The sequence below is a fragment of the Anas acuta genome, chromosome 22, assembly GCF_963932015.1.
Source record: "Anas acuta chromosome 22, bAnaAcu1.1, whole genome shotgun sequence".
Classification (NCBI taxonomy): domain Eukaryota; kingdom Metazoa; phylum Chordata; class Aves; order Anseriformes; family Anatidae; genus Anas; species Anas acuta.
The window spans coordinates 4967629-4981691 of NC_089000.1; the positions used below are offsets into that span (position 1 = coordinate 4967629).

The window sequence follows — 14063 nt, forward strand, 5'->3', positions numbered from 1 at the left end:
TGAAGCACTGACTCAAAGGACAGGCAGTGTGTTTGTGCCTGCCTTCAAAAGGCTGCTTACCATAACAGTAATATTTCCAAAGCCCTCTGAGTCTAGCCCTCAAGTCTCCAGGACAGCATCCACTTAGCTGGAAGAGAAGCTTTGTAGATGATAAAACCAGATGTCCCAGCCACAGCTACCACCGCGAAATGTCTCTTCCCTCTCCAAAACTGCTTCCTTTCAGCTAAATGTCTCCCTCTGACCTTCCTGCCTCTTTCTGCCCTGGCACACGTGGAGTTCCCAGCAGCCTTGTCCCATACAAGAGGCATTTTAACACACACTCCCTCGGCATTTCAGCATTCGTTGATAGTCCTCTGGCTCACAGCCCATTATCCATTCAAGGAAAACTGGGGAGAGCTGAGATCACCTGAGCTGTATTCCATCCAGATGCTTCAGCATCTTCCTGGGGGCAAAAAAACAGCGCATACTTAGAGCACATTTCAACCCCGGTTTTGCTAGAGAGAGAAGTAGAAGAAAGTCAAAAGGTTTTCAGCTTTTCTTTGTGACAAGGATGTTCGCGCCCTGAGAGGTGAGAGCAAACAGCCACCTTCCTGTTTTGCTTGTCAAACCCATCGCAAAAGCACATCAAGGGACATCGGGCTGGAACCACTTCTACTGGCAGCTGATGCAGTCCTATAAGATACATGGATAAGAGGAGGTGTGAAGTCAAGCAGCCTTAATGAGCCCATAAGAGAGAACTTACAGCCCAGGTACTCTTGTTTTTCTCACTAATGAATCCATTTCTTGGGCCAAGTGGCTGTCTACAAACACTAAAACACAATCAGACACCCTGAGGCTTCCTCTGCACTTCCCATTAGCTGTGCTACCCACGAGCAGGGCTGGCATCGCTCTCGTGGTGCACAACACCCGGATGGACAGGACTTGGACGGCACTAAAACCCCCAAAACAGCCATCAGGGAGTGACCCCCTCACAAGGCTAAGCCCAAGCCTTTTGCAGAGCCCTGGCCCCCCCACACAAGCGGGAAGTACACCCCAACAGCAGATACCTGCACGCCTGAAGCAGCACCCTCTGTGCTCCCTCTTAAGGCAGCTTCACGGCTCACTGTAGCAGATGGAAATAGTTGAAAGTAGGTCACTTCCCTCCTGCCCCCCCCCCCACAACCTCCAAGACAAACAGGACTTTGCTGCAGCAGCGAAAAGAAAGGAGCATCCCAGCACCAGCGAGCCTGCAAAGAGCAGGATGCTGCAGGCAGGAGAGCTCCTGGGGACCCTCACGTTTCACACGAGCAGAAGATGGCTTTGGGGAACGGTTCTGTCTGCTCGTCTTCCAGCAATTCTGGGCAGTTAATCCAAGGAGCTAGCAAGGCTGCTGGACTCCTCTTTAAAAGAAACTGGGAGAAATCACCTGCTTTCCCTAAGCCAACGCCACTATTAGCATCGAACAGGGACATCCTTTAGAGGATGCCCCTCGTGAGAAGGATTGCTCCTCTCCTGCCGTGTGCCCTCCTGGTTTTGGAGCTGGCTCTATGGAGAAGAAGGGATCCAAAACAGACCAAAAAAAAAATTGATACCATTTGGGAGCAAGCAGCAGACAAACCTATTTATTTGCTTTCAAAAGGCTGGGGCTTCAGGGATTTCTGCCAGCCTAAGTGCCTCTGGCTCATACCCCTTGACTGCAGAGGCTCAGGCCACAGAAGACGAAATTAAAGCTGAGCTGCAGGCCTGCACACAGATTTGCAATAACAAGCCCAAAGACCTCTCCACTGCTATAAACTCCCAGAAGAAATGCGAACTACATCCTCCAGGCCCGTAATGGAGTTTGAACCTAGGACCTCCAGCCTCTTCTAAACACAGTAATATAATTAAGTATTCCATTTATTTTCCTCTGTCTACATGTCTCCACAAGCATTTCATCTCCCTTGAGCTTCTCGTGTTAACGCTTATGTGATTTTTATTAAATAAGCGCCCTTTTATACCCTCTGATAGAGTGCTTCCTTCAGAAAAACCCATTTATGCTCACATGATTCCTCACTGCAGGCATCCTCTCCTGACTCTCCCAGCAGATGCAGTTCCTACCATCGGCTCTTTCAAGCTAGGAGTGTTTTCCCAGTATTTATTCCACCCGTTCTTCAGGCATACCACGTTTCAGGCCTTGTTAACATCCCAATTTTTGCAAGGCTGCTGGTGAATAAACACTCTTAGCATTCTTCAGCTTTTTTGACAGAGCCTACATTGCAGAAGGGTCAGAAGGAAAAAAAAAAAAAAAAAAAAACACAACCAAAGACATCTCAGGAGAAATACCAACGTGTGAAATACAAAGGTGTCCTCCAGCAGGACATCCCTCCCTCTCCTCTGACAACAGAAGGTGAATGTCTCTTTGCAGGAGGTGGGAGGAATCCCAGCTCTGTCTTGCTGCCACCCAGACAGCTTTGATGGTGTACTTACAGAACTGGAACCAGAAATAGAAGGTGTGAATCTGCTGCTCTATCCTGCCCAGGTGATAGCAAATCCTCCTCAGGTCGCCCCACCTGCGGAACACGCTCTGATCTCTGTGGACAAGAGCCTTTCAGATATGCTGCACAGATCTAAAGGCAGATCAGCTGATAGAGGAGCCCCGTCTGCAGCAAGGCTACAAAGAAGGTCATTACTGCTGGCGATACAGCCAGCCGGCTTGGAATCTGGTTTCCCTTCCAAGCTCTATCGACAATAACGAGTTCTCACAAAGCCGTCTCTCTCCATCACCCCCTGCTTGCAACCACATAAAAGTGCTGAGCTTTCTCCCCAGCATTAGGAGAGAATTCTTCTTGGCAGAGTAATATTTACAGAGGGAGGGGCTGGCTGCTGCATGCACTTAAGACTCATGCCCGGCACCAAGCTCCTTAATGGAAAGCAGCTGAACGGTTTTGAAGAGGTTCAGCCCAAGGGAGGAGGGAGAAGTCAGAGCTGCCTGCACCCTGATAACCTCAGCCTGCCTACCTGACAGGGACTGGCCTGGATTTATCAGGAGACACCACCTCTTGGCACGTCCCTGCCAGGTGTTAGCTCTTCTTCCCTCTGTGAGATCCCACCGCTGCCTCCTTCTGAAGATGCCAGCTAAAAAATTCTCTTCAGCTGCAACCCCACACACGTGCCACAGTCTGGTAGGACAAGAAGGTTCAAGGATGTGACAAGCCACAAGCCTAAACTCAGGGGAGAGAGGCTGAGATTCTGCAGCTGGTGACACATGGCACAGACTATGGCAGTGGTAGCCTCTGGCTGAAAAATCAGCCGGCTTTGACTCCCAAACAACTGTTTGAGTGTTTTAAGGAAGGTAATCAGGACTGTGACCTACTTCAGGTTCCTTCTTATTGCTAGGGCATCCATAAAGTGTTCGGCTCCCAGGGTGTGCAAATGCTGACCTAGTTTTCAGTCTGAGCAAAAATAATACCCAAAACCTCACAGAAGTCAAATTCTATTTCAGAATCTTTTAATAGACGCTGCAGTCTGAAAAGAATTCATCTCCAGCTCTCCTACACAGCAGCTGCATTAAACTCTTTGTATATATGTCAAAGGTGAAAGCTGTCAAGGGATAGTACCTCCTAGGCATTATTTAAACATGCAACGTGGCTAGCGTGTGAGAGGGACTTGCTTGGCAATTCAGGCAAGTGAGAGGCCAGAACACAAATCTGTTTGTCTGAATGGATGGACAAACCACCAAAGTTGCAAAAAGGTGTTTACTCATCCCAACAAATGAGACACCTCCAAATGGGCAGTGTAGTTCAAACACAGCCCTGTGTTTTCTTTTGTACCATTTATGTTCCTTTGTATTCTGTCAAAATTTTCCTTTGTTGTTTTTTTTTTGTCCTCACAAAGCAAGGGAATCTAGCTGCTACTTCAAGCGGCCAGAGAAGTAACTCGATTTGTAGGTGTAGGACTGTCAAGTGGTGAGGTCCTCATGCTGCTCCCAAAACCCCTTCTGAAGGGATTGGAGAGGAGCTGGAAGTATTTGGGGGAAAAGTTCGGTTAAAGCAACAACAACAAAGAAACACCCAGCCATCAACAGGAATTCCGTGCCTCCAGCAACAAGGCCTTTACAGCGCCTTCCTCCCCTCCTTCCTGAGCTGAGATTCCAAGGATTTTACTGACAATTCCCCTTTACCCTCCGATGGCTCCCCTGGTGCTTGTTCAGGGGTGAAGGAAGGCAGCAGGCTCTGAGCCAGCTGCTGCAGCTTCTGCTCCTGGCACCCTGAGCTGAGAGCCCCCAGAGAAAAGGTCCCACTTTTAAATAAATGCAAAGCGTCACTGCCACACACCTCCAGAAACCCTGCAGGAAAAGGGTGCAAAGCTCGGTCCTGAGGCCACGAGAGCTGCAGGCACAGGCAGAGAGTACCAAGGTGGGATCTTGTACCGAGTCACCACCGTCTCAGGCACTCGTGACCATCAGCATACGTTGGAATTCCTTCCCTGGAGTTAATGTGCCCTCTAGACATGACACAGCACAAGTCTGGAGGTGGGGGATAAGCGCTGCTTAACGCTGCTGATGCAGACGCAGCATTTCTGCAACCTCACTGGAGCCTGCCCAGCACGGCAGTGCCGTGGTACCTCGGGGGATGCTGCAATGTCTCGCTGCTGTCACATCCGTGGGTGAGCTGCCTACCTCTGGCAGGCAATCTGATTCCCTGCTTCCAAAAGCAGAGGCACACACCTTGCAGAGGTGCCTGAACACCCACCTGAGCATTCAAGGTTAGAGAAGACTGCAACTTGGGATAGCTTTCCTCAGGCTCCTACCTCAGGTGAAGGTTTGAGTGCTTGCAATACGCTCTAAAAAAGTCAGAAGCTGATTAAATTGCAGATCAACACCTTCTGCAGAGCGCACACAGCTTCAACCAACCAAACCATCTCACTCTGCCATGGGGGACACGCATGAAGGACCTCCTGGGAGAAAAGAAACATCATCATTCATCGCTCCTTCCCTCAGACCCCAAATTGTTTGAGTGCCTGCACACCTAGAGCTGGGTTCCCTGCTCCACAGGCCATGGAGAACCGGAACCCTCCCTTGCAAAATGAAGGACAGATGCAAGTATGATGTCAGCCCTCAAATCCCAGGCCTTGCTGCGTTGGCATTTGGGTCAGGCCCTGTTTCACAAAGAGGAGATTAGAAAATAAAGCAGGCTGGGTGAAGTGGGAAGGGGGAGGGTGCTTCACAGTCATGCCACTACTCTTACAGCAATCCCATCGCTGGGGTGGGGAGGGATTTGCTTTTTTGTCCTGGGTTCTTGTTCTGGCATGGGGAATTTGTCTCCATAATCTTCCTTTATGTTGATGGCACCAGAGAGCAGTAACGTGAAACGGAGCAGCCAGGTCCTCTGAGTAATTACCACCTGGCATCTTGCATCAAGGTGCTGCTGCTCACCTAAAGAGTCCTTATAAAACACCCACCTCCTCGTACAACACTCTGAAATCCTCTGCCACACTCCTCATAAGGGAAAGTCCATGCCTGGAACAGTTTTCAGTTCATACAAATAAGACAAAGTAGCACAAGAAAGAGTAAAGAGCAGCAAGCAGCTGCTGGTAAATGGCATGCTGATTGTACAACACCAGCCCAGATTTGGTTTTCAGCCTAAAAACCCCAATATTCCATTCGATTTACACTTTAACCATAAAAACGCACCCGTGCTTGGGGAAGAACGCAGCAACTGTTTGGCAGCTGACAGAGAAACTGCACGACAGCTTGGAAAGGAAAGCAAAGAAAATTAAATTCAATCCACCTTTTGAAAAATTCACAAGGCAGAGCAATTGCTTATCTAATTGATGCAAGTTCCTGGCAAAAACTGCTGATTCTTTGCCTTTGAGGGTGGGCATTTAGACCTGGGTCTCACGCAGAATAAGTCCATTCTGAGATTTTGCAAGAAGAAGCAATAACTCCAACAGAAAGAAAGAAAAAAACAAGAAAATAGGAAAAAGAAATGGCAGCTGTTCTGTTCTCTGTAAATTGTTGTGCCAACCCCCTTACTAAATTCACATGCAGCTCTCCCGAGTCATTTACAGCTGGGTACAGGATAAGGAGGGCTGTTTATCTATCCCATTGAGCAAAACCAATCCAATTTTGTTACAAAAGTATTAAACTGGAGCTTGTCATGCAACTTCTTTAAATCATGTCATGTGGTGGCTGTGGTCTAGCTGGGAAGAAAAGAAGTTGATGGCGATGGAAAGGAGGAGCAGAATGCTGACACTAAAAGCAATTTTGTCTGTTTTTCATCTTTTTGCACAGATACGAGTCAGATGCGATGCTGCAGCCAAGCTTTTGTTAGGTGCGAGTTCAGCAAGCAAAGAAAATGAGTTTGGGGAATAAAGCATCACCGAAAGTTCATGTATGGCTCATGGAAAATGAAAGTCACTGCAGTGGGTTCACTGCTCGCATGGTGACCCTCGTCTCTCACAGGATTTTTTGTTTTAGTGGTGCCAGGATAGATGATCTCCTAAGAGCAACAGTATAACAGCACCAGTCTTGAATGTACGAGCGATCTGGCAGTAGTGGAGAGACGTGCATGGGAGTGATTTGCCAACACAAAACAGGAAAAAACATATCTTGTGAGTGAAGATGGGAGATCACTGCTTAATTTCCCTCTTCTCCAGCAAGGGTGAAATAAAAGGTTTTGATTTGCCACTAACTCACCGGATTGGTTCAGACTTCAGGTGGTGATTTAGACCACGGATGAGCTCTCTCTCTTGAAAAGCTGGCTTCCCAGGTGCCCGCTGGATGTCGAGGTGAGCAGCGTTGCAGAGAGCATGAACGCCACTGTCTGTTCGGCTGGAGATGTGGAACTTGATGGGAACAACGGGCTTCAGGTTCTGTGCTGCCTTCTGCAAGTCAACGTGAGACAGAACCATGAACAGGAGAAGCAGTGCTCTCCCCCTTGCTAACCACAATCCTCAGGATCTCCACATCCTTTGCTTATATCATTAGGTGAGTAGAAAAGAGGACAGAGAGTTACCCATTTATACCCAGATACAACCTCTGCAACTCACTGCTAAGCAGAAAGGTGTAAAATAGTGCAGCTATTGCTGCAGGCAGGATTTCTTTTCCATCCCCGACAGGAGCAGGGCTACAGGAGGCAACACGCTTCCATTAGTTGTTATGAGTGGAGGAGGAGCCAGGGACCAGGCGAGAAGCAGCACAGCACTGATGTGACGCAGTTATCAGTCCCACTGAGATATATAAATGGATCTAAGAATCAAGGCACGGCTCTCATAAAACACACCAGCAGTGGAGGAGCTGATGCTGAACCATCCCAGCAGGTGTAAAGAACCACAGGACAGCCACACACCACCAGCGGTCACGGGACAGAGCTTCCTGATATTCCCTCCTTCCACAGTCCTTAAGAGAGTGTCTTCTAATTAAGATGATCAGAAAATGCACACAAAATGGAGTTAAACAGTTAATCGGCTGCCAAATATTTCAGGGTCTTCCCAGACAGGTCTACATTTAGCAAAGGCAGGGCAGGTTTTGGTAAGGGGCAAAGGCAAACTCTGGTGGGTCAGAAACCCTGGGACTGCAGTAACTTCCTAAAACAATGTTAAAACCACAGCAGGTCTTCCACACAGCAAGGTTGGGAAGTAGGTTACCAGAGCTGCAAAAGAGTTTTTGTCTTTGCGACGACAAGCCCTGAGACAGAAAACCCGATGTGATTTATTAGGGTCTATGAATGAAGCATATCTGCAAGACTGGGAAAAACAGAAAACAAAGAAAAGCAGAAAAGCAGATGAATGGCTAGAAATTTCCTGCTCTTCCATCTCCCCTCCTGAGCAGCGAACCCAGCAGTGGTCTTTATTAGATTTCAATTTGGTACCAAGAGTCAATAAAGCTTGAATTGCTGACTCACAAATGCCTTCCAGATTCCTATGAGTTGAGCAGACAGGATTCTGGGCTCTCAGAAACACACCATTAACAAGCACAGGGAGGCAAGGAAAAACGTAACTGAGCGGCAGAGGAAGGCCTGGGAAACAGAACAGAAACGACCCCAGCCTCTTCCCCTTCCTAATCCTTCTATTTGGAGTTCACATGTGGTTACAATTAACAATGAAAATCTTTATTTATCGCCCTTAAGCAGAGAGAAGCAGACAGAAATCAAATAGTTTTCTGCAGCAGACCTTGGCTTGTGCCTCAGCAATTTGTCTTTGAGCAGAAGCTGCTTTTAAGAGCAAAGTTTCTGCACAGATATGTTTGGGTTTTGCAGGCTCCTCTTCCCCTGGCCTCGCCTCCCCCTCCTTTGCTGCCAGGCACAAAAGTGCCAGTGGAAAGAGAGCTGAGAGGAGGCAGAGGAAGAGAGAAGAGGGGAGAACATCCTCCCTTCTTCTTGCTATGGCCTCGGGGAAGTTTGGATGCAGCACTCCTCTGGATTCCCGCACTGCATCCAGACAGAGCTGGGTAACAGGAACACCAAAAAGCCTGGATCTCTGCTCTGCCTGCGAGGGTTGGGCCTTTTTGGAGAGCAGACTGGGGAGGAGGAGAGGATTGCAGGCTCCGAGGTGAATCTGGTTGCTTCCCTGCTCTGGCCACAGAACCCACAGAGGCAGCTCCACGGTGGGGTGTTTTCACAGCTGCCCTTCTCCTGCACGCTTTTCTACTCACAGAGAGAAATCATCTCCTTACAGAGAGCACTTCTTGCTGAACTTCTTCACAGGCAATTCCCTACTGACTCCTCACCTACGTACGTGTGCTCTCTGTGCCATCCAGAGGGCCTGGAGGCAGCTGGTACCGTCCTCTGCTGGTTCCTGTGTGCCCTGATCTGCCAACGTAACCCACACTGAGCTGCAAAAAGAAGATGTGTTATTTACATTTAGTAACTGCTTGAACGGCAACCAGGTTTTCCTGCCCTTAAAAAAATAAAAATAAAATGGCTAAAACCAGCAGGGCTGTCATCTGAGGAACTCGAAAATTGCTGCTGTTGATTCAGGTCCCTGCCCTGCCGGGCTTCAGCTCTGGATTCCAGCGGGGGAAAGCTGAGGCAGAAGTTAAGCAGTTTTATCCCAGGGGTGCTAAAAAGCAGCAGAGGAGATGCAGGAAACAAGGAGCTGGGTTCTCCTCTCGTTTTCTCAAAATTCACAGGTCTCTGCTCCCTTCCTTAGGCCAGACAGCACGCACGTGTCCTTCTTGCTTGGTGACAGGCACTGAAATCTTGGCTGGGCACCTGCTGAGCTGGATTGCACTCACTTCCATCCTGCCTTTACTTCCTGAGCCATAACTGTTCCAGACGACCATGTTCCTGGGGCAGCAACAAGCATCCCTGGGTGTCCCTCTGTACCTGTACTGCCCTGCACAGCAGTGGTGCAGGGGAAAGCATTACTTGCACTTAGCAGGCCTGTTCTGCTAACCAGATTCATTCACTAAGCACTTCCATATTTTGAATCCTACTGAAATTTCCATTGTTGTGTGCCAGAACGATACAAATCCACATTCCAGATTGCTATTATTATTCACAGCTCTGTTCTCTTTCCCCCCCTGTACAAATGCTGGAGAGGGGAGATGAAGAACAGGCCTGTTAACATACACCGGCGATGGCTGGGAAGCAAAAGTTCACCCACTTCTCTCCCTGAAGTCTAAATAAAAAACTGCTCAAGATGCTCAGCCACCAAAGACCCCTGCAGAGCATCTGGGAACCACGAAAGGAACCTGACAGAGCAGTTGAGGATGGGTGTGCTTGAGAGAAAGACGTGCATTAGGAATATTTTGGAAAAAATGTGTGTGTGTTGCTCTTTCCCAGCAGCTGGATTGCTTATTGGTTTCGTCGGTGGAAGACATCCACGGTGGTTTTAGCTGCACAGACACAGGAATCACATTGCATTGCCAGGGATGCTGCACAATTTATAAGTTGCTGGGTTCTAATAAATAATAATGTGCAAGCTTCTGGTTGCAAGTCATCGCAGCCCTGCTGACTCAAGGGGTGCTATGTCAACTGAAACTAATTAAGAGCCTAATTCATTCTCACAGGAAGAGAGAAATGTAGTGAAAGCCAAGAAGAAAAGGCTGAGAAAGTGGCTCCTGCTGCAAGGAAAGGTTTCCAAAGCAATCTTCCATGCTGCTGGAATGATTATACAAACAGGCAATGAAGGTAACACTTCTGAGTCAGTTTTCCTTTCTTTCCTCCTCCTTTTTTCTTAACTGAGAAAGGGAAGTTGTACCAAAGCTGCTTTGCATAGCACAGAGTTCATCTATGTTCTCTTTCTCCCTCTCTTCCTTTCATGAGGAATAATATCTGGACTTAGCACAAGGCTGCTGGCCAAAGCAGTGCTTCATGTGGGAGGATTAGTTTTGGGCAGCATTCACCAGCACAATGGGAAACAGCACGCTCAGGAGATGCTTCAAACCCAACACAAAAAGGAACTTCATTCTGTGGATCCGAGCAGGCCTCACACATGGTGCCTGTGAGCACAAGTAGAAGCTGCTCACTTCAGCAAAAGGTGCTGCACGGGAGATTTTCCTTTCCAGGAGGGGCATCTGTAAGAATTGGGACTGGAACACGGAGCCCTGCAGCACGTGTACTGCCCTCCTCGTTGCAGGGGGACAAATCACAGGTCTCCACCATCCTGATTTGGAAAAGCAAGGTCTGGAATTCTGCTCTGGACCCACCACAAGCAAGCCGGGCTTCCAAGTATTTCAAGTCAAATATATTGTCTCCAAATACATTTGGCTGCAAAGCCTGCCTCGAAGAGATATTAAAAAGCTCCTTCAGACATCTGCACGTCCTGTATGATACAGACACGGTGACAGAGGGTTACAGACAGGCCTCTGGATCAGCCACGGTTCAGCAGCTCTACCTTGGCACTTGGAGGACTGCAGAACACCCTCACAAACCAGTCCTCTCCACTTCTAATGACACCAGCTGTTGGTACACACAGCCTACACTTCACAGGTTATTTGCTTGCCTCTAATGGCAAACAAAACAAATGTCTGAACACACATAGAATGGAATAAGGATCTCATTACAGATTTAATCTTGCCCTTCCCTTCAGTTGCCTTCCTGGCTTTGGAAACGAGTGTTATGAAGTTCAAGGCTGCACAGAAATGGAGGAAGGAAGATAAATTCCTACAGGCCCCAGAAGTTTTCTATTAAACTTGCTTTAAGACATCTCATGTGGTTCTAATAGACACAGCCCTGCTCAGCAGTGCCCAGCATCAATACCACCACATGAAAGCAAAGCACATATCCCAGAACTGGCCAGCAAAATGCTGATACTGTGAAAAGACAACACCAAATAAGTTTATCTTTTTCTTTTTCTTCCCCTTTAATCACCCATCCTACCCATTCGCTTGTTAAAACAAAGTGACTTGGGTAATGCAAAACAACTGCTGGGCTCACCCAAAGTCCGGCGCCTGGGGCTGAGACGCTGGATGGTTCAGAGGATTAGATAAATGAGATAGAAAGTCCTTTGGGGCTCTTCTTTCAAGATCTGCACAATATTTATACACTTTCTCCACAATGGTCTCAGGCAAGGAGCCATTCAAATACATCCTGAGAACTCCTCTTCAAGCTATTAACTCATCACACTTTCCTTCTGTGGGCTGCTTGGCGAGGCGATGCAAGAACCATCACCCAGTAAAGTCAGGCACAGCACGGAGCACTGCTCCAGTTTGTGACCACAGAGTCTGACTGGTAATGAGAACAGAATCATGAAAATGTTGGCTATTAATACACAGGCAGGGCCTGGCCTGCCAAACGTTGCCCCAAACATGACCTGGGCAACACCATGAAGTTTCATTTTAATGACAATATGATTAACAAGGACATACCTCCAAGTAGTTCTGGACTCCAATCCCTGACTGGTTAGCTGAAGTTTCCATCACCCCACTGCAGAGCAAAACAAATACAATAGTTATTGATACATATCACAACCCTGCATTTTCTACACCATATCTTAACACAGAGTCCACCAACACATCCAGAAGTTAATGCTGGGCACTCACTATCAAATTGCTTGCTGCCGAGCAACCCAGATCTTTTTACACAACTTGCAGGAACAAAAACACTTTGAAAAATGGACACAAAAACAGGAGCAGCGGTGGCATTCTGGAAAGGTGACTGGACACAAAAATCATCCTGCCAGTGCTACCTCCTGAACTGGTCCTTCTGATGGGTTGAGAAGATGAGGCAGGCAAATTCCACTAGAGAAGGGTTTGCAGGGAAAGATTTTTCAGGGTCTGAATTGTAGGACCCTTTCTTGCAGGCCCTGTGGATGTGAAGACACAACTTGGGATGAGCTTCCTTCTCTGTTGCAGGAGGCACAGCCACTCACAGAAGGCACTGAAGTGCAGAGAGATGTCCTGAAGCCAAACTCGGCCTACCTGCAACCACGCAGGGTAATTTAGGCCAGTACCCACAACGAGACAAACTCTGCTGTGCAAGGGAAGTGTGGGTTTTGGCTTATGGTGGTGTTATTCTGGAAAACCCTCATGTAGATAGGCACGACTCCACAAGCTGGGGCTGCAATAATTCTCCCACACACTCTTTTTTATGTAAACAAGCCTAACGACGTATGTGGGATGTTTAAGGCCTGGGGAAAGGCAGTCCCAGCTCCCTTTCTCCACCACGGAGCTTTCCACCTGCATCTCCAGGGCAGTGTGGGCAACCAGCTCCCCACACCGCTGGCTCTCCCAAACCACACCACAGGAAATGTAATTACCTGCACTCCCACCGACTTGTATCCACATTCACCTTCCTCTCTGCCCTTTCACATTTGCCCTTTGCCCATTTGCTGCTTTTCCTGTCCGAAATATCCTCTAATATTTACCTGTGGCAGCCCAATTCCCTGCCCATGCTCACCGACTTGGCACGTGTAGCAGCTCTCCCCCAGTCCACTGTTCTCCCCCAAATATCCTCTGTACTCCCCCAAACCCCTGCACTCTTTTTTATTATTATTATTCTTTTTCTTTTTTATTCTCTCTTTTTTTTTTTCCCCTCAGTCGCCTCCCTGCAGCCTCCCCATCCCCACCCGGGGCTCCCCGGGCACCGCCTCACGTGCAGCACACGGGGCAGCGCCCGCACCTACCTATATTTAGTGCCAAAGTACTGAAAAAACACTAAATATCGCGTTGGGGGAGAAACCATCCTCGCTGGGCCACCGGACAAGCTCTCCCCTCCGCTCCCGGCTCCGGGGGGCGCCGCCGCCACCACAGCACCGAGGCGACCCAGGGGGCTCCCCCGGCGCCCTGCCCGGCCTCGCCGCCCCTCCTCGGCCGGCTTCCCCCCGGCAGGCCCGCCCAGCACCGCCCGCTTCCGCCACCGGGGCCTTCAGGGAACGGCCCCGGGCCTTGCTGAGGCCTCGGAGCTGCTCGAAAGCGGCCGAGGGGCCGGGGGAAAGCGGCCGGGGCTCGGCAATGCTCCGCCGCCGCCGCCCGGCGCCGCCTCAGCGAGGCTGTGGTGGGAGGCGGCCGCCATCACAGGGCGCTGCAGCCCCGCGTCCCCCTGCAGCGAGGGGGAAATTCAGAGAAATTCAGTCCCTGAGCGGCTCCCCGAGGGCCCAGGCGGTGATGGTGAGGGAATAAAACCTCGGAAATCCTCCGCCTTGGCTGCTCAGCTGCTCTCCAGCTTGGACAGAGCGACTGCCGTTTCTTAAGTGGCTTCGTTTGCCTCAGCATTCACTGTCAGACGCCGTCTGAGAGAGTTTCTTTTATTTATTTGCGTCTTTTTTAGAAACCTTCTGAGATAACTTTATTTGTCTCCTTTTTGTCTGCTGGTGATGGAAGCTGAGCCCTTGGGGCTATTCCCGAGCATAGTTCAGGGGGGTTTGGTCACCCCAGGAGTCAGCAAAGCACATCAAAAAAGTGACAGAAACGGATTAGCCCCCACAGAAAAATGAAAGGTTTATGGGGCAAGAAGTGTACAAGGTGAGGCCTGGCGACTGGTCCTCAATACTCTCCTTGCCTGCGTTATTTTTGGGGTGGGATTGTTGGCTCCAAGGCTCTGATGTTCTGAACCCACCCTGCGTGAAGCCATTCCCAAATCTGCCAATATCTGTGTCAAAATCCCCATCAAACAAACAAACAAACAAACATGCAGACATTTCAGGCAGGCCTGCGTTCGTCT

At 49.1% G+C, this 14063-nt stretch overlaps 1 protein-coding gene across 2 annotated transcripts in view; it reads right to left on the bottom strand.

Moving 5' to 3' along the window:
- The window catches only part of PUSL1 (pseudouridine synthase like 1), a 24079-nt gene extending 10681 nt beyond the window's left edge, over positions 1-13398 (bottom strand). The window contains exons 1-3 of one of the 2 annotated variants that reach the window (XM_068658326.1): positions 13027-13389; positions 11771-11828; positions 6656-6843 (exon numbers count right to left, since the gene is read on the bottom strand). In XM_068658326.1, the coding sequence (XP_068514427.1) occupies positions 6656-6843; positions 11771-11828; positions 13027-13085 (305 nt within the window). In that variant the 5' untranslated portion in view covers positions 13086-13389. Of the gene's footprint in view, positions 1-6655; positions 6844-11770; positions 11829-13026 lie in introns of both variants that reach the window. The other variant, XM_068658327.1, reaches the window with a different exon arrangement.
- Positions 13399-14063: the final 665 nt, after the last annotated feature.